The 20,624-nt window shown below is 42.7% G+C and overlaps 1 protein-coding gene across 2 annotated transcripts in view; it reads left to right on the forward strand.

The window, feature by feature from the left end:
* Positions 1-20,624, forward strand: part of LOC141116841 (ribosome quality control complex subunit NEMF-like) — an 89,461-nt gene that overhangs the window by 43,878 nt on the left and 24,959 nt on the right. For both annotated transcript variants that reach the window (XM_073609307.1, XM_073609308.1), the window contains 7 exons: positions 377-465; positions 6,609-6,712; positions 10,070-10,132; positions 12,388-12,500; positions 16,822-16,879; positions 17,072-17,130; positions 19,694-19,814. In XM_073609307.1, the coding sequence (XP_073465408.1) occupies positions 377-465; positions 6,609-6,712; positions 10,070-10,132; positions 12,388-12,500; positions 16,822-16,879; positions 17,072-17,130; positions 19,694-19,814 (607 nt within the window). The remainder of the gene's footprint in view (positions 1-376; positions 466-6,608; positions 6,713-10,069; positions 10,133-12,387; positions 12,501-16,821; positions 16,880-17,071; positions 17,131-19,693; positions 19,815-20,624) is intronic.

Consider the following 20,624-nt stretch of genomic DNA (forward strand, 5'->3'; position numbering starts at 1 on the left):
TCCAGAAGATAATTTGTGAGGTCTGGCACTGATGAGAATGAGAAGGCCTGGCTCGCAGTCTCCACTCTAATTCATCCCAAAGGTGTTCTGTTGGGTTGAGGTCAGGACTCTGTGCAGGCCAGTCAAGTTTCTCTACCCCAATTTTGCTCATCCATGTCTTTATGGACCGTGTTTTGTACACTGGTGCTCAGTCATGTTGGAACAGGAAGGGGCCATCCCCAGACTGTTCCCACAAAGTTGGGAGCATGAAATTGTCCAAAATGTTTTGGTATGCTGACAAATTACAGTAAATGCGCATTAAATCTTATGGGAAGATTTTTGTTAAAGGAAATGGTCTGGCGATAGGGTCTTTTAAAATGTTTTATATCTATTACAGGCATTTAAGTCTGCAGAAAAGAAAACCAAACAGACACTGAAGGAGGTGCAGACCGTCACCACAATTCAGAAAGCCAGGAAGGTGTACTGGTGAGCTCAGAACATATGTTACTGCTACACTTCATAAAAGAACAGAGGCTCAGCCATGCTTAGAAGAGTGACTAAACCTTGTCACAAAGGGACATTTGGACTACTCTGAAATTGTTATAGTGCAGCCTTACCTCTTTTTGCTATTCAGTCAGAGTTTACATTTTTGACATACTCCTTAGGCTTGTTCTCTACTAAAGGGATGCAGACACTGTAGATCTTTTCAGTAAAACATTGGGATTTTATATTTAAGTATATTTATTCAAGTTTTAGAATAAACAGAAATACAAAGCATGTAGTTCTCCCAGTGGGAGAAAACCTATCCTCATATGTATAATTTGAGTAAACAGATTTTATTATTTGTAGCTATGCCAAAGCCAAATAGGGTTGGATGCAGGTTCAACAATCTGAAAAGGAGAAAGGCTGGCCTGGGGGCCGAAACGCGTTGGATATTTTTGGATATTTGACTGTTGTTTACCTGCATTAAGAAAATCATGTTTTAGCTGACTTTTATGGCACCAGCCTTCTCCTTTTCACATGGACTGTATTGGAGGTTTGCAGACACTTCCCAGGCTGAGTGCCTTTGAGGCTGACCAGGAATTACACAGGAGGTAGTAACTCGATTGCACCTGTTCCAGGTTCAGTCATCTGTGAGACCCATAGACAGATCACTGTAAACACCTTTCCATTTAGGAATTTGCTAAAGGGGAGGAGAGGACATAGCAAAACAAGCAACTAGAGTTCAACAAAGTTCACAAAAGTCTTTGTATTATATTTGGTAGATCTAGATTTTTTTTTCCTTACCAAAACCGAAGTGGCAAAGACTGTTAATGTGGTTGTTAAGCCACTATCTCATCTTTATATAATTCCCTCTGTCAGATAAAAAAGCTGTATCTTGGTGCCTGTGCTTTACAAAAAAAAAAAGCATATCTCTACCTGTTTTAACAGCCTCTTCCAGCGATCATGTGACTCCAGGCTCTCTGCTCCCCCGTCTGATAGCTCCAGCAGGCGGGACTGAGATTCCCCTGCTGACGTCAGCTGGGGCAGCAAGGAGCAGAGAGCCTGGAGTCATGTGATCGCTGGGGGATGCTGTTAAAACAGGTAGAAATCTTCTTTTTTTTTTTTTTTTTTTTTTTATAGAGCACAGGCACTAGGATATAGCCTTTTATCTGACAGAGGGGATGATATAAGTGTCAGATATTTTTGAAGCAGCAGGGAGAGGAGCAGAGCAGCGCTAGTGAGAGCTAACAGGCAGGGAGGGGAGGACAGAGAGGGAGACAGCATGTACGCTGACCGCGGTGTTGGGGCTCAGCAGCTCTGATATATATCGTGGTCAGCATATAAGGGAGAGGGTAGAAACTGGCAGGATCAGCCAGGTATTACAATGTTAAGGGGGCCAAATGACACAGCACAAGCACTGTGCTGTATAACATGCTTTAACCGCTTCAATACCAGGCCAATTCTGACACTTTGCTCCTACATGTAAAAATCATCATTTTTTTGCTAGAAAATTACATAGAACCCCCAAACATTATATATGTTTTTTTAGCAAAGACCCTAGAGAATACAATGGCGGTTGTTGCAACTTTTTATCTCACACAGTATTTGCGCAGGAATTTTTCGAACGCGTTTTTTTTTTGGGAAAAAAACTGTTTTGTGTTTAAAAAAAAAAAAAACAAAACAGTAAAGTTAGCCCAATGTTTTTGCATTTTGTGAAAGATGAAGTTACGCCGAGTAAATAGATACCTAACATGTCACGCTTCAAAATTGCACACGCACGTGGAATGGCGCCAATGTTCGGTATTTAAAAATCCCCATAGGCGACGCTTGAAATTTTTTTACTGGTTACATGTTTTGAGTTACAGAGGAGGTCTAGGGCCAAAATTATTGCTCTCGCTCCAACGTTCGTGGCGATACCTCACATGTATGGTTTGAACACCGTTTTCATATGTGGGCGGGACTTACGTATGCGTTCGCTTCTGCGTGCGAGCACACGGGGAGAGCGGCGCTTTAAAAATTTTTTTTTTTTTTTTTTAATTTTGACACTTTTTTGAAAAAAAAAAAAATTGATCACTTTTATTCCTATTACAAGGGATGTAAACATCCCTTGTAATAGCAATATGACATGACAGGTCCTCTTAATAGTGAGATATGGGGTCAATAAGACCCCATATCTCACCACTAGGCTGGGAAGCCTGAAATAAAAAAAATAAATAAAACGATCGCCGCTTGCAAGCCGAAGCGGCGCCGTTTTTTTGAATGGAGAGGAGGCCGGGCGTGACGTCATAACATCGCGCCCGGCCTCCGACGATCATAGAGACTCCGGGGACCATCTGGTCCGCCGGAATTCTCTATGATCTACATCCGGCGCCGGCGGATCTACTCTCCGCCTCACCGATCGCAACGGTGAGTCGGAGCAGGCACCGGGGGGAGGGGGGGGACGTCCCCTCTCGCCTCCCATAGGAACGATCAAGCGGCGGAACGACCGCTATGATCGTTCCTATGGTGTAGAGATTCGCCGGCTGAAACTGGCAATATCTGAATGATATCTGTAACTACAGGCATCATTCAGATATACCTGCTCAAAGCCAAGGACGTCATATGACGTCCTTGGTATTGAAGTGGTTAAGGGAAAAGGATCCATTTTTTTTTTTTTGGGGGTTAACAAACGCTTTAAGTAGCAGTTTTACCTTCCCTGGTAGCCTGAAGAAACTGTCAGCTGTCAGCACTGAGCTGCATCAGTAGATAGCACAACCTCTATGGGGATCTTGCAGCCTCAACGAAAAGGATACAGGACAGGCATCTACAGTATCCATGAAAGATAAGACCACACTATTATAACACTTTGAAGCAGTGGTGATCAGTTCACTTGGCTTAGAGGGCCTCAAGGGCGGCCCCTAACACTGTCAAAGTATTCAGTGAATGTTCAGTGCCTTGAAAAAGTATTCACACCCCTTGAAATATTCCACATTTTGTCATGTTACAACCAAAAATTTATTTTATTGGGATTTTATGTGATAGACCAGCACAAAGTGGCACATAATTGTGAAGTGGAAGGAAAATGATAAATGGTTTAAAACATTTTTTTATAAATAAATATGTGAAAAGTGTGGTGTGCTTTTGTATTCAGCCCCCCTGAGTTACTACTTTTGTAGAACCTCCTTTCACTACAATTACAGCTGCAAGTCTTTTTGGGATGTCTCTACCAGCTTTGCACATCTAGAGTGACATTTTTGCCCATTCTTCTTGGCAAAATAGCTTAAGCTCTGTCAGATTGGATGGAGAGCGTCTGTGAACAGCAATTTTCAAGTCTTGCCACAGATTCTCAATTGGATTCAGGTCTGGACTTTTGACTGGGCCATTCTAACACATGAATATGCTTTGTTCTAAACCATTCCATTGTAGCTCTGGCTGTATGTTTAGGGTTGTTGTCCTGCTGGAAGGTGAATCTCCGCCCCAGTCTCAAGTCTTTTGCAGACTCTAACAGGTTTTCTTTTAAGATTGCCCTGTGTTTGGCTCCATCCATCTTTTCATCAACTCTGATGAGCTTCCCTTTCCCTGCTGAAGAAAAACATCCCCACAACATGATTCTGCCACCACCATTGTTTCACGGTGGGGATGGTGTGTTCAGGGTGATGTGCAGTGTTAGTTTTCCACCACACATAGTGTTTTGCTTTTAGGCTAAAAAGGTAAAATTCGGTCTCATCTTACCAGAACACCTTCTTCCACATGTTTGCTGTGTCCCCCACCTGGCTTCTTGCAAACTGGACTTCTTATGGATTTCTTTCAACAATGGCTTTCTTCTTGCCACTCTTCCGTAAAGGACAGGTTTGTGGAGTGCACGACTTATAGTTGTCCTTTGGACAGATTCTCCCACCTGAGCTGTGGATCTCTGCAGCTCCTCCAGAGTTACCATGGGCCTCTTGGCTGTTTCTCTGATTTAATGATCTCTTTGCCCGGCCTGTCCGTTTAGGTGGACAGCCATGTCTTGGTAGGTTTGCAGTTGTGCCATACTCTTTCCATTTTCGAATGATGGATTGAACAGTGATCCGTGTGATGTTCAAAGCTTGGGATATTTTTTTTTATAACCTAACCCTGCTTTAACTTGTCTGGTGTGTTCCTTGCCCTTTATGATGCCGTTTGTTTACTAAGGTTCTCTAACAAACCTCTGAAGGCTTCACAGAACAGCTGTGTTGATACTGAATTTAAATTACACACAGGTGGACTCTATTTACTAATTAGGTGAAGTCTGAAGGCAATTGGTTCCACTAGATTTTAGTTAGGGGTATCAGAGTAAAGGGGGCTGAATACAAATGCACGCCACACTTTTCACATATTTATTTATAAATAATTTTAAAAACCATTTATCATTTTCCTTCCACTTCACAATTTATGTGCTGCCACTTTGTGTTGGTCTATCATATAAAACCCCAATAAAATACATTTACATTCTTGGTTGTAACATGACAAAATGTGGAAAATTGTCGAGGGGTATGAATACTTTTTCAAGGCACTATAAGCTGTCGGACTGCAGGAATGCTACAAGAGATGGTTGGAGACTGCAGACCTGATAATAGAGATGGTCGGAGACTGCAGACCTGATAATAGAGATGGTCGGAGACTGCAGACCTGATAATAGAGATGGTCGGAGACTGCAGACCTGATAATAGAGATGGTCGGAGACTGCAGACCTGATAATAGAGATGGTCGGAGACTGCAGACCTGATAATAGAGATGGTCGGAGACTGCAGACCTGATAATAGAGATGGTCGGAGACTGCAGACCTGATAATAGAGATGGTCGGAGACTGCAGACCTGATAATAGAGATGGTCGGAGACTGCAGACCTGATAATAGAGATGGTCGGAGACTGCAGACCTGATGATAGAGATGGTCGGAGACTGCAGACCTGATGATAGAGATGGTCGGAGACTGCAGACCTGATGATAGAGATGGTCGGAGACTGCAGACCTGATGATAGAGATGGTCGGAGACTGCAGACCTGATGATAGAGATGGTCGGAGACTGCAGACCTGATAATAGAGATGGTCGGAGACTGCAGACCTGATAATAGAGATGGTCGGAGACTGCAGACCTGATAATAGAGATGGTCGGAGACTGCAGACATGCTATTACAGTTGGAGACTAGGGGCATGTTCCACAAGACTGTTAAAGGTCATTGCTCTTACACCCCCATAAAAAATCAATGCTTCAACATTTGAGATCCCTACAGGCATCTTAAAGTTGGCACATGTGATATTTCTTGCAGCGAGATCTATAATAAAACATAAACAGAGAAAAGAGATGGATAGCACTTGAAAAAGTAAGATAGTGTAAACATAAATAAACCAGACTACTAGAAGCCAGTCTAATGGATATGTTTCTGTCACAGGCTTAAACACCTTGGTAAGGAAATCGGGGGATTTGAGGGCTGCAAAATAATTGATGAATGTCAACAGGTTAGACACCAGGTTAAAGGGTAACTCTACTTTCTTGAGGGAAAAAAAAAAGCAAATACAAAAAAAAAAAAATATAGCATATTCAGTTGTGACACACATATTATAATTGAATGCGATTAAAAACTACCTTTCCTTTTTCAATCTGCAGAGCTGTAGTTTTCTGTAAAATGCAATATGGCAACCTGGAGGTGTTCTGTACACAGATGCAAATGTAGTTTCCCCGCTTGTGTGATTAGCTTAATGATTTTCCCAGAAGTCTGCACTAAGATACAAGTCAGATTTTTGGCATCCCCTGCAACAAAAGTTTCATTTTTTGTGAGATACTACCCAAAGAAAATCATGTCTAAATGCATGCAGACCCTGCCAGTTTCCTCTCTGGAACCCTGCATGTTTAGGAGCTGATTTATAAATATAAAATCATTGCCATACAGATTCACTCTCCACGTGGACACAGACAAACAAACAGCTATTTCTTCATAATAATAAAAGATAGGAATCTGCAACAAAATTTAACATCTTTGCAATGTATATAAATTACCCGGAGGAGGAATTTTTTTCTCTTAACGAAAGTGGAGTTACTCTTTAAAGACTGACACGAGTTGATCTTTACCATCTACTGTAGGCAGCTTTATTATTTTGGAAGTAGATTTCCATATTTTTATCCAGTACTGCCTTGATCTTTCTTTAGGTTTGAGAAGTTTTTATGGTTTATAAGCTCGGAGAACTACCTGATAATAGCTGGGCGAGATCAGCAACAGAATGAGATGATTGTCAAGAGGTATTTGCGGCCTGGTAAGTGACTTGTATTAAATCTCATCAATGTTTACTGATGAAATAAACATCGATGTACGTCTCATGTCTAGTTTTTAGTTTGGTTTAACCACTTGACATTAAATAAGGTACATGAACGTTATTGGCTTCCAATGTTTATACCGGGCTTATGGCTGCGGCTGTATGCCTTAAACCCATGTATTTTTATTTTCAGCCGACGATGCTTTTTTATCTAAAAGTAATACCAGCGGCTAATTAGCCACTGGATTGCTTTTACAATCAGTGGGAGGGGATACACCCCTCCTGCCAACTATCGGCTCTTCTCTGGGCTTTCCTATGAGATCAGGGAACCCGGTGGTACAGCTGGGTTATCATAGAGCTGGCCGGGGACCGGAAGGTTACCAGCCGTCTCTATGGTCTAGGAGACCGGAAGTGACAGCACTGTCACTTTTGTCTGCCGCAATGTCGCAGTCCCACTAAAAATTTGCTGATTGTCATCATTACTAGTAAAAAAAAAATAAAATAAAAATGCCATAAATCTATCCTATAATTTGTAGACGCGATAACTTTCATAACCAATCAATATACGCTTATTGGGATTTTTTAACCAAAAATTTATAGCAGAATACATATTGGCCTAAAATGATGAAGAAATTTAGATTTTTTTTTTTAAATATTTGGAAATGTTTTGTAGCAGAAAGTAAAAAATATTCATTTATTTTTTTTCAAAATTGTCATTCCTTTTTTGTTTATAGCGCGAAAAATAAAAACTGCAGAGGTGATCAAATACCACCAAAAGAAAGCTCTATTTGTGGAAAATAAAAGGACATCAATTTTATTTGGGTACAGCGTCGCACAACCGCACAATTGTTAAAGTAACGCAGTGCCGTATCGCAAAAAATTGCCTGGTCATTATTGGGGTACAACCTTCCGGGGCTGAAGTGGTTAAAATCACTGCTCCTGAAAAAAAGATTGTTTAAAAAAAAAATTTATTTGTGTTGCTACATGTCCCCCAGGGCAGTACCCGGACCCCCATACCCCTTTTATGGCCTATTGCTTGCATATAAGCCTTCAAAATGGACACTTGGTTTTCCTGTTCGGCTCCCATAGACTGCAATGGAGTTCGCTGTTCTGGTTACAACTTTTCCCCTGTTCGGGGGTTCTGCTGCAAACCAAACAGAGGGGTCTTTGGCCCATGTCTAACAGTAAGTCTTTCCTTTTACTTCTTTCCAGAGTCAGTGCTACAGTAGTAGCTCTTTTGGAATGTTCTGTAATATTGACATCTCTGCTCATCTAAACCACTTCTTCAATTCTGATGAGTGTCAGGAAGGTCAATGTCCTCATATTCCTCTTGCTGGTTGCAGGGATGTTCATTACACTCATCAGAACTATGCCCAGTTTATTCTCAATAACTACTACTAGCTATTCCATGACGTGGATAAATGGGAACCTTCACAGACATGCTGCCATCTTGTGCTTAGATCACTGTGGGCTGGTATTGACTCTTCTTCCTGAGAACCTTTTTGGTGAAAAGAAGCCCTAAACAGGCAAGACTTGTACAGTCTACATTACCCATGTGCAGGTCTCCGTAATCTGCTCCATCTGGCAACACACACTGGGAATCCAAAATAAAAAAATATCTCTGCTAATAACATAAAATATATAAATTAGCAACCAGCATCACATTTGTTGATTACAAATAAAGTAAGTGTGTGTGTGTGTGTGTATATATATATATATATATTTATATATATATATAAAATATAGAACATGCATCGCTTAATATAAATCTGTATGACAGCGAAAAAGTCCTTTTTGAAGAAAACTGGAAGAGATGGTGTCCCAGCACCAGCCTCAGTGTGACAGATGGAACCACACACCACCACAGTGATCGAGTAGTTCTCCTTACTGCACAGTAGACATGTGCAATTCGTTTAATTAGAAATTCGTTTTTTAACAAATTTAGACAAATTCGGAAATATCCGAATTGTTGAATTTCCGAATATTCAGAAATTCTAAATTCGGAAATTAAAAATGAGAAAATTCAGAAATTCAAAATTAGGAAATTCAAAGTTCGGAAATTCGGAAATCCAAAAATTAAGAATGAAAATCAGAAGATTCAAAAAAACAAAAATCAGAAAATTTGAATATCTGAAATAATTACTAACTAATAATAACTTGACTATTACTAACTATTTAATTTATAGGTATTGGAATTTCCTTTCAAATCTGGCTGTTAGTGAACATAACAAATACGAATTTATCTGAAGTTCCGAATTATCCGAAATATCGAATGCCGTATCTAAACGAATGGAACCTAACAAATTAATAATAATAATAAAAACGTATTATTATTTTGTTCCGTTCTATGTTTAGATGCGACATTCTTTATTTTGGATAATTCGTTACTTCAGATAAATTTGTATTCGTTACCCTCACAGCCACATTTGAAAGGAAATTCCAATACCTATAATTTTTATAGTTATTAGTAAGTTGGTTGATTCTAATTTTCGGATTTTCCTTTCTTATCTTCAAATTTACGAATTTTCGAATTCCAAATTTACGAATTCAGAATTTTTGAATTTCCGAAAAAAACAAATGAAACGAAAACCAACACATTTTTCGGTAGTGCACATGTCTACCGGACAGAGTGGACCCTCGTTATAGAGAGGTCAACCTCGCTGAATAGACATCAGATGAAACTCTCAATCCAGAGAGTTCACACAGGAAAAACTCAAAGGATGCTAAAACCCTTAGGACCACCATGTAGGCCTTCCAATCGCCAGCAATTAATCACACATCCACTCCTGATACTAGAGTACTATACCAGTTTTAGTCATCGGGAAGGGCTGAATAGGTTGACTTTGCACAGTGTAAACTTTGATCTCCGCCTCGCCCCGTGTTTTCTTTCCCCCATGCAACCGGCAGGGAGCAGCGGACAGCCCGCACACCGGACAACACCCAAAGCCACCCTACAGCAGCCGCCAGACTGGGAATGCCTGCAAGACACAAAAGTCACTGCTGGTACGGTAGAAACCATGTGACCCGTACCATGATTGAGGTCATGTGACCATACCACAGACTTGTGCCTTGTTAGATGATCCTTGTATTCTGGCTTTGTACATATTAGTGTAATGTTCTGTACTCTAAAGGAGCTGTATCCATTACTACCAGCTTCGGTTGTATACTGTTCGATTTAATGGCACAAGTGAATGTGGATGTCCTTCATAAATGCTTAACCACTTTGTCCCCGTCCAAACTACATGAGCTGGTAAAATGGAAATTGAGACCATAGAGATTGCCACATACATTGAAAGCATGCAATTTGGTGCATTACACAATAATTGTACGTGACTGTGTTTTCTTCTGTATGAACAGGGGACATCTATGTTCACGCAGACCTGCATGGAGCGACCAGCTGTGTCATTAAGAACCCTACAGGTAACTATCTCTTTACTGGAGGGGCTAATTAAGGCTGAATTTAAAAAAAAAAACATAATTGAATCTGGTTTTATTTAAAAAAAAAATAAATAAAAAAGACAATTTGAAGCCAACTTAAAAATATGCCAGATCATATATACTATGTCTTACCTGCCTGTTGGCTTATGGATCTAAATGGTGTGATGACCCTCTTGGTTATTGTCATTTGATAAATACTGCATTTTCCACTTTTTGTTTACCTGACTGTACACTGCAACTTTTAGGAAAATAAAAAAATTACAAAATAAAATGGGCCAGATGCTTTTAAAGTGTATAATAAACCCTTATATAATAATAATTTGCTTATTTGCTCCTATTTGGCCAGGTAATAATACCAATGAAAGCATTTTGTTATCCCTTTTAAATGAGTGCAAAACAAAAATTGATCCTGTCATAAAAATCAGAGCTATCCTGTGCCTATCCTGTGTTATTTTAAGGAGCGTAATCAGCTCTCCCAGTTCTCATCTCGAGATTACAGAATGATGAGCCTTTCTGTTGCGGAGATGGGAGAGTTTGTGGGTCACAGTAGTTTTGGCAGGAGAAAAATAGCCAGGGCTGACACCACAAAAAATGCTGTGTGTTGTTAATCCACAATGGCACTTGGGAGCAGAGGCAGCTCTCTAATTAGGCAGTCGCCTAAGGCCTCACGGCCATCGCCTAATTTGCCTAAGTTGTGTGTGGAAATGGGAGGCAATGTCCCCCGGTCGGTGTCCCCGAACTGTCTTTAACTCACCAATCACTGAGTGGTTTTATTGTGCAGTAACCTCTAGCAACCAATCAGTGAGCAGTAATGATGTGCACTAACCTCTAACAAGCAATCAGTGAGTGTGAACCAGACTTTTATGTGTACATTATTAAAGTTTTTTTTTTTCTTTAGATAAGTCTATGTGCATGTTTGTTTTTTGGGATGTTTGGGAGGAGCGAAATTGCTAGGGGTCTATCGCTTGAATTATTTTTCCCATTATGGGAATTAGTAGGGCCTCATGTCTAAGGCCTCACGAAGCCTAGAACCGCCTCTGCTTGGGAGCTAAGTGCAAATTCACAAAAGAGACAGCACAATTAGTGGCTGTCTCTGTACAGCAGCCCGACATGTCAGCACTACAACACACCAATGAGCAACTCTCGCCCCCCCCCCCCCCCCCCCCACTAAACTGTTATAGAGGCAAACACAGTTCCAGTATTGTTTCCCTGGGCAATAAGAGGACAGTCCTGAAAGGAAACTACCACTGACTGCATTGAATGTGTTGCATTGCTGATCTGACTGACTTAATACATTTACTTGCCGACCACAGTAAATAAACGTCATTACTTTGACATGAAATACCAGTGTTATGAGAGCAGCTAGCTGCCATAAGCCCAGTATAGTTTTTTACTGTGGGTGACCAGGCGTCGGATAAAAGTGGTCCCACGGGAAGATTCACCACAGGATCGCTTTTAAAGGCTGCGGGAGAGGTGCCCTCCTGCCACTTGCTGGTCGTAAACCCAAAAGCGATCTGATGCGGCCATTCGCTGGGAAGGAAGTCGAGTGAGGGCAAGATGGCCCCCATTCGGCTCTATGCCCTTGGAGGACCGGAGCAACCTCGAATGTCACTTCTAGTTCTCGAGCTTAAACAAATGATTTTTTGCTTTTAAAGGTAAGTGAGAGATCTGGGGTCTTTTTGACCCCTAGATCTCTCAATAAACAGAACCTGTCATGCTTATTTCTATTACAAGGGATGTTTACATTTCTTGTAATAGGAATAAAAGTGATCAACACATTTTTTTTTTAAATAAAGAGACAGTGTAAAAATCAGAAAATGAAAAATATTAAAGTGCCCCATACCTCTGTGCTTGCGCTCAGAAGCCAGCGCATTTGTAAGTCGCGCCCGCATATGTAACTCTAAACAGGTAACCTGTTCAAATTTTAAAGTGTTCCCTATGAAGATGTTTAGGTACCGTAGTTTGTCGCCATTCTGCAAGCTCGCACAATTTTGAAGCATGACATGTTAGGTATCTATTTACTTGGCGTAACATCATCTTTCACATTATACAAAAAATTGGCGTAACTTTTGTGTTTGAAAGATCACTGTGCAAATGCAGTGTGACATAAAATTTTGCAACGATCGCCATTTTATTCTCTAGGGTCTCTGCTAAAAAATATATATATAATGTTTGGGGGTTCTAAGTATGTACCAGTAAGAATACTTTTACTTCCTTTCTTCATCCTTCTCTTCTAGGTGATCCAATACCACCTCGTACCCTCACGGAGGCTGGCACCATGGCCGTTTGCTATAGTGCTGCTTGGGATGCCCGAGTTATTACCAGTGCCTGGTGGGTGCATCACAATCAGGTAATGTGCCACGTCAGGTCCTCTTTTAATTCCTTGGCTTTAGAAGTACAATACTCCTTCATTACAAGATGACTTAACAGAAACACTGTCTGCAATGGCAGTTCCCATATCTCTATCCTGGCAGTTTTCTTTAAAGGGGTTGTAAAGGTACTTGTTTTTTCACCTTAATGCATCCTATGCATTAAGGTGAAAAAACACCTTGCAGTCACTGCCCCCCCCCCCCCCCCCCCCTCCCGTTTTACTTACCTGAGCCCCGAATTTCTGTCGGCGCGTCCCCGCCGTCCCTCCCTCTGCGGGTTCCCAGCTCTTGATTGGATAGATTGATAGCAGCGCAGCCATTGGCTCCTGCTGCTGTTAATCAAATCCAATGACCCGGGGCGGGGCCGAGTCCTGCATTAGCCTCTATGGACGTCGAATGCTGGACTCAGTAGCACGCCCGCAAGGTAACGCCCGAGGAGAGCGCTTCTCCAGGGGGGGTTATCTAATGTGAGGAGGAGCCGCCGAGGGACCCCAGAAATGGATGTTCGGGGCCACTCTGTGCAAAACGAGCTGCACAGTGGAGGTAAGTATGATATGTTTGTTTATTTAAAAAAAATAAAAAACGATCCTTTAGTATCACTTTAATTAATTATTAGACAAAACCAGAGAAAATTCCCGGCTCAACTCACCGACCAGCCTGCTTACCAACCGAATTAACCTGTCTAACAGTATGCGTTAAAAACGGGTCTAGCTCACATTTGCAAATGCATGCCTAAGCTACTGTGTATTGCTGGCAGTTACTAAATGTATGAGTGTCTCCACAGTGGGAGCACATGCATTCTAATGAAGATAAGGGGCAGGTGGGCCTGGAGGTAGCCCAACCCTCCTTAAGGGCACAGGGGTGCACTGGACACCCAGCACAATGGCAGCAAAGGTGTCCAGGGTGTCCCCTCACCAATATATACATCGGTAACAAACAAATGGCCCCCTGCCCCCATCTATAACTGGCCTTGTCAGCAAGGAGCAATGGAAGGGCAACTCGTGCAAGACAAAACCAGAGATAATTCCCAGCTCAACTCACCAACCAGCCTGCTTACCAACCGAATGAACCTGTCTAATAGTATGCTTTAATTATACTCCGAATTGTACACTTTCCACTTGGGCTTTTCACAGTCCTTCAGTGTGGGATTTTAGCCCCTTGCCATGTAATTCTGTGATGTACAACCCCACCGTTCATAATGTGTGTGGATGAGACTGCAGTGAGCTTCATTAGAAAGCATTGTTTAGATACTTTGCACAACTGTCACGTTGCTTACAGTTATAAGGTGGCGTATGTGTCTACCCACCCAACATTTCTTGAAGTAATTGTGCCTCCCCCCTTCGGCTGTAAAAGTGTCACTCGTAAGTTATCTTTTGTCCTGCGTCTCTTAAAATGTTTTTTAAAAGTGAAACTTTTTTTTTTATAGTTTTGGATTGAGTAGTAAGGTTTTAATACCTTTTCTTAGGTTCATGTTGCTGTATGTGTTGGCGCTGGGGATCATCTTTTCTTGTCCTGGAGATGAAAAGCTGAAATGTCCTCACTATGGAAAGCTACACTATATTGTCAAAAGTATTGGGACACCTGCCTTTACACACACATGAACTTTAATGGCATCCTAGTCTTAGTCCGTAGGGTTCAATACTGTGTTGGCCCACCCTTGTCAGCTATAACAGCTTCAACTCTTGTGGGAAGGATGTCCACAAGGTTTAGGAGTGTATCTATGGGCACATTTGACCATTCTTCCAGAAGCACATTTGTGAGGTTGGGCACTGATGTTGGACGAGAAGGCCTGGCTCGCAGTCTCCGCTCTAATTCATCCCAAAGGTGTTCTATCTGGTTGAGGTCAGGACTCTGTGCAGGCCAGTCAAGTTCCTCCACCCCAAACTCGCTCATCCATGTCTTTATGGACCTTGCTTTGTACAGTGGTGCTCAGTCATGTTGGAACAGGAAGGGGCCATCCCCAAACTGTTCCCACAAAGTGCACTGGTCCAAATCATTTGGTGGATTATGATGTGAGGTTGTTTTTCAGGGGTTGGGGTTGGCCTCTTAGTTCCAGTGAATAGAAAACTTAAAGGGGTTGTAAAGGTTTGTGTTTTTTCACCTCAATGCATCCTATACATTAAGGTGAAAAAACTTCTGGCAGTGACCGGCCCCTGAGTCCCATAATTCCCTCGGTGGAGACGCGCTCTCCCTCTCTGCACGGGGTCCCGCCTCTTGATTGGATAGATTGATAGCAGTGCAGCCATTGGCTCCTGCTGCTGTCAATCAAGTCCAATGACCTGGGGGGGGCGGGGTCAAATCCGGCATTCGTGTCTATGGACGGAAATGCTGGACTCGGGAGCGCACCCGCACGGTAACCCCCCGGGAGAGTGCTTCCTCTAAGGGGTTATCTGATGCGAGAAGGAGCCGCTGATGGCCCCAGAAGACGAGCTGCACAGTGGAGGTAAGTATGACTTGTTTGTTATTTAAAAAAAAAAAAAAACGCAAAGGTTTACAATCACTTTAAGGCGTCAGCTTACCAAAACATTTTGGACAATTTCATGCTTCCAACTTTGTGGGAACAGTTTGGGGATGGCCCCTTCCTGTTCAAACATGACTGCGCACCAGTGCACAAAGCAAGGTCTTGCAGACTAAGACACCTTTAAAGTTGATGTACGTGTAAAGGCAGGTGTCCCAATACTTTTGGCAATACAGTGTATATCCTCTCACCTTCTGTTTTGTCTGCAGGACAGGAAGTTAAGGGAAATCTCTTGAATATGAGGTGTTTCTAAAAAGGTTGGTGAATGGTCCAATATCTCAATGGCAACATGGGCCAGGTGCGTGCGCATGCACGTGGCTGTCCAGAGACCAGTCGAGAAGCTCCGCCTAGCATGGAGTATACGTGATTGTCAGGATAAACCTGCCAATGTGAAATGGAGAAACGAGTAAACATCAAGTTCTGCTACAAATTGGGGGAAAACGGCGACAGAGATGCATGTAATGTTGGTGCAAGTGTACGGGACGGGAGCCGTGAGCAGAAAATGTGTTTACGACGGATTCAAACGACTGAGGATGAGCCACATTCAAGTCGGCCATCGAAAACAGAACCCCAGACATGATCAAGTGAGTGCGACCAATGCTGGCATGAGATGGGCGACTGACTCTACGACTGATGGCGGAGGAATTGGGCATTAGCAAGGACACAAAGATTTTGGTGAGTGGAAGATCTGTTCCCGGTTTGTGCCGCACAAGCTGACAGACAAACTGAAAGCAAAACGGATGGAAACCTCGGAAGATTTCATTACCATGTGTGACCAGGATCCATCCTTTCTGCGAACCATCGTCACAGGGGATGAGACCTAGTGTTACCAGTTCGATCCGGAATCCAAGCGGAAGTCAATTGAATGCCGTTTGCCATCTTCCCCGCAACCAAAAAGAGTCCCCTGCATAAGTTCAAGATCAACACAATGTTGATCGTGGATGTGGCAGCAATCTAAGAATGTGTGCCAGCGGTTCTGAGATCGATTCCTAAAGAGGCCTTTGCCGACAGTTTCCTGAAGCTTTATGAACGTTGCCAAAAGTGTGTTGTGAGGGATGGCGATTATTTTGAAGTCCAATAAAGGTTAATTGTATTTCCTGTTTTGTTTGTTTTCTGATGCCAACCCTCTGCTCCAATCCCTACACTGGCTCCCAATCACCCAGCAAATGAAATTCAAAATACTAACCACAACATACAAAGCCATTCACAACTCTGTCCACATCAACAATCTTGTCTCCAAATATCACCCAAATCGTCCTCTTTGCTCTTCTAAAGACCTCCTCCTCCCATGCTCATCTCCAGGATTTCTCCAGAGCCTCTCCCATCCTCCGGAACTCGCTACCTCCACTGGTCCGGCTATCCCCTACTCTTGCTACCTTCAGACGATCCCTGAAAACTCATCTCTTCAGGAAAGCCCATAACGTCTCCAACTAATCTCCTACCACTTCCATCAGCTCATTCCCCACAGTTACAACCTTTTGTACCACCTGCCCCACCCTATTAGATTGTAAGCTCTTCTGAGCAGGGCCCTCTTAATCCTCTTGTATTTTATTGTATTATAACTGTATTGTCTCCTTTTCATATTGTAAAGCGCTGCGTAAACTGTTGGCGCTATATAAATCCTGTATAATAATAATAATTTGCCAAACTTTTTAGACACACCTCGTAGGACACCTACAGCAAAAAAGAAAACCTGCCCCTACTCTATATTGAAAAAAGACCTTCGTTAGTGAAGGAAAACCTCTGCCTGTATTACCATTTGTTTTTGTTTTCCTTACTTTTAGGTGTCCAAAACCGCACCGACTGGAGAGTACCTGACAACAGGAAGCTTCATGATCAGAGGTGAGGAGAAACAGGAAGTATCTCTATCAGCGGCCATATTGTATTCTGACATTGGTGCTTATTTTGTCTCTTCTCATTCTTATGAAGATGTCTCTGTGTGTTGCTGTCTGGCACCAATGCAGAAACCTAGGAGAAGGACCAGCTGTTTCTATCATTTAAAGTTAACTTTTTAATTTTTTTTTTTTTTGTTAGGAAAGAAGAATTTCCTCCCTCCTTCCTACTTGATGATGGGGTTTGGGTTTCTTTTAAAGGTCAGTTAATCAGAAAACTGAAATGTTTGTCACTTTCTAAATTTAGACTCTAGATAAAACATTTTGTTTATTCGCTTTGGATAGAGAAGGGAAGTGGTAAAACCTTGGTCAGGTGTTTATTGCTAGGTACAAGAGAATTGTGGATTGTCTCTATCAGTATCTATTCCCTTTTAATCTCAGTTCTAGTATAGGAAAAGATTTCCTTTAAGGCAGCTCCAGGGTGTAGCCGTTTTTAGGAAAGCTCGGTCTCGGGTAGACTTTATATATAGATTATATGTCCAGAAGTGAAGTTTATTTAAATTCACATACACTTAAAACTAATGTGTTTTGGGCTATCAAATGGTTCCCATTCTTCAGGACTTGGCAGATATTGCAGAAGGGAACATATAGGCTACCTAAATTGGCTTCTAGAGGCGAGCCTTTTAGACCCCTTTCACACTGGGGCGTTTTTCAAGGCGCTTTTGGGCTAAAAATAGCGCCTATAAAGAGCCTAAAAACGCCTCCCCCGCAGTCCCAGTGTGAAAGCCCGAGTGCTTTCACACTGGGGTGCTGCGTTAGAAGGACGTTAAAAAAAAAGTCCTGCAAACAGCATCTATGGGACGGTGGAGGAGCAGTATATACACCGCTCCTCCCCATTGAAAGGAATTGGCACGGCTGCCAAAGTGCTTCAGCAGCGGCGCTACACGGGCGCATTTAACCCTTTATTTGGTAAACCGTCGTTTTAGCAGCGCTATTCGGCCGGTAGCGGGGCACATTTAACTCCTGCTAGTGGCCGAATAGCGCTGCTAAAACGACGATAAAGCGCCGCTAAAGCTAGCGGCATTTGACCTTTAACGCCTGCCCCAGTGTGAGAGCAGCCTACTCTTCCTTACAGAATTTACTCTCCAGGATAACGATCAGTCTTTCTCAACCAGGGTTCCTCCAGAGGTTGATGGAGGTTCCTAGAGCAACAAGCAGGTTCTACCTGTCAGGCAACCAATGATGCTAATGCCCTTTTAGACTATTTGTAAAGGGGGCATTCTTCCCACTAATCACCAATGTAAAGAGCATTCTTCCCACTGGCCACCAATGTAAAGAGCATTCTTCCCACTAATCACCAATGTAAAGAGCATTCTTCCCACTGGCCACCAATGTAAGGAGCATTCTTCCCACTGATCACCAATGTAAGGAGCATTCTTCCCACTGGCCACCAATGTGAGGAGCATTCTTCCCACTGGCCACCAATGTGAGGAGCATTCTTCCCACTGACCTCCAATGTAAGGAACATTCTTCCTTCTGACCACCAATGTAAAGGGTATTCTTCCCACTGACCACCAATGTAAGGAACATTCTTCCCACTGACCACCAGTGTAAGGAGCATTCTTCTCACTGATCACCAATGTAAGGAGCATTCTTCCCACTAATCACCAATGTAAAGAGCATGCTTCCCATTGACCACCAATGTAAAGAGCATTCTTCTCACTGACCACCAATGTAAGGAACATTTTTCCCACTGCCACACACAGATCCTAGTATTTTGAAAATTTCCACCCAAGTCTGCTCCTTTTAATTCTTGACAATTGGAACATCCACTCACCCAGAATATAACTCCCCTAGTTTCCATGGCCAGCTGTGTCTGAATTCCAGGGCAGTTCCGGGTGCAGGATAGTTTTCTTTGAAAATTGGAGTCCCTAAAAATCTCACTTGTGTTGAGTTTTCACTCAAGCATTTTAGGAAAACTTCAGGACCATTTTGTTGCATGCAAAAAAAGACAACAAAATTACATCGCTGAATGTTAGTTAAAGTGATACTAAAGTCTTGTTTTATTTTATCTTTGTTTAAAGCGGTTGTATACCCCGCTTTCACATTTGTACCCACAGGTAAGCCTATAATAAGAAACCTGTACGGTTTAGGAGATATTTACCTTGCATGCGCTCTGAAGGTCCGGCGGATCCTGCCAGAAAATCAGAGCCCCTTGCCGGAAAGAGGACTCCCGCGCGCATGTGCGGGAGTGACGTCATTTCAGGTCTGGCCACTCAGCGCTGGACCCGTGAACCCGGAAGAAACGCGGTGCATACTAGCTCATTATGCCTTTGCCTTACAGTGTTTTGTTTTTTTGCGGGTATACAACCACTTTAAATAACAACCATGTTGTACTTACCTCCTCTGTGCAGTTGGTTTTGCACAGAACAGCCTGGATCCTCCTCTTCTTGGGTCCCTCTTCAGTGTTCCTGGGCCCTCCCTCCTGTCGAGTGCCCCCACTGCAAGCAGCTTGCTATGGGGGGAACCCGAGCCGAGATGTAGCTCTGTGTGTCCATTCAGACACGGAGCTGTTGTTCGTCCCCTGCCCCCTCTCTCTCCTGATTGGCTAACTGACTTTGACAGCCGCGGGAGCCAATGGCGCCACTGCTGTGTCTCAGCCAATCAGGAGGGAGAGTCATGGACGGCTGAGGCACTCGTGGACATTGCTGGACAGAGATGGGGCTCAGGTAAGTATTAGGGGGTGCTGGGGGTGCTGGGGATGCTGCCTTTACAACTCCTCTAAAAATGCTGGTAGGTTCAACATTTTCTATTCTTCTTCTAGGTGGATGAGACTTGTGTTTGGAGGCATAAAGGGGAGCGGAAGGTGAAACTTAAGGATGAAGACTTGGAAAGTGTGACGGGAAGTAACTCCGAGCTTGCAGCAGAAGAAACTGAGGCTTTAGGTGAGGGTGTAGAACTGTGTATATCATTGTGAATCAAACATGTGTTGTATCCATCTGGTCTATTAAATCTTTTAAAAGTTTTGGGTATTATACAATGTTTAAAGGAAGGAAGCACCCCTGTACTTATAAACTTTATAAAACGTATATTTAGTGGAAGTGGCTCAGTTAACATGAGCTTTTAGGAAAGTGTAATGTTACAGTACAAGTTATACACAAACTACAAACTTTTTTGCCAGCTGTAAAATTCTTGAAGCTAGCCAAATACATTACAATCAGATTTTATAATCTTTTTAGCGTTACCAAAATCTCTGCAGTGTGAGGTCCTGATTGATTGCAGATAAATTGAATGGATTGTTTGGGCTCAACTTCATCATCTTACAAGGCTACTGAGTCTAAAGCCCTGTACACATGGGCGGAATGTCAGGAGACATCGCCGGTCTAAAAATGCCAGACGACAGTCTGCCCATGTGTATGTCGGTCTGTCCGACGTGCATGCTGGGAAACCAGCAGCTGACCGACTCCCGATCAGGGCCCTCAGCCAATGGCAGAAAGCACTGATCGGAGTATTCTGGCGGGGGGGGGCGGTACTCCTGTCAGAACACAACAGCTCAGCGGGGGGAGATTGCTGGAGTAACCTTGCGTGGTTAGTTCAGCGGCTCCTGACCAGAGCTGTAATTTTTTTTTTTCTGCACGAAAAAGAAACTGTAGTGTGTAGCAGCCTTAAAGTGACACTAAAGGTTCATTTGAAAAAAAAAAAAAAATAACAAACACATAACACTTACCTCCACTGTGCAGCTCGTTTTGCACAGA

Source organism: Aquarana catesbeiana, linkage group LG13 (assembly GCF_042186555.1).
Source record: "Aquarana catesbeiana isolate 2022-GZ linkage group LG13, ASM4218655v1, whole genome shotgun sequence".
Lineage (NCBI taxonomy): Eukaryota > Metazoa > Chordata > Amphibia > Anura > Ranidae > Aquarana > Aquarana catesbeiana.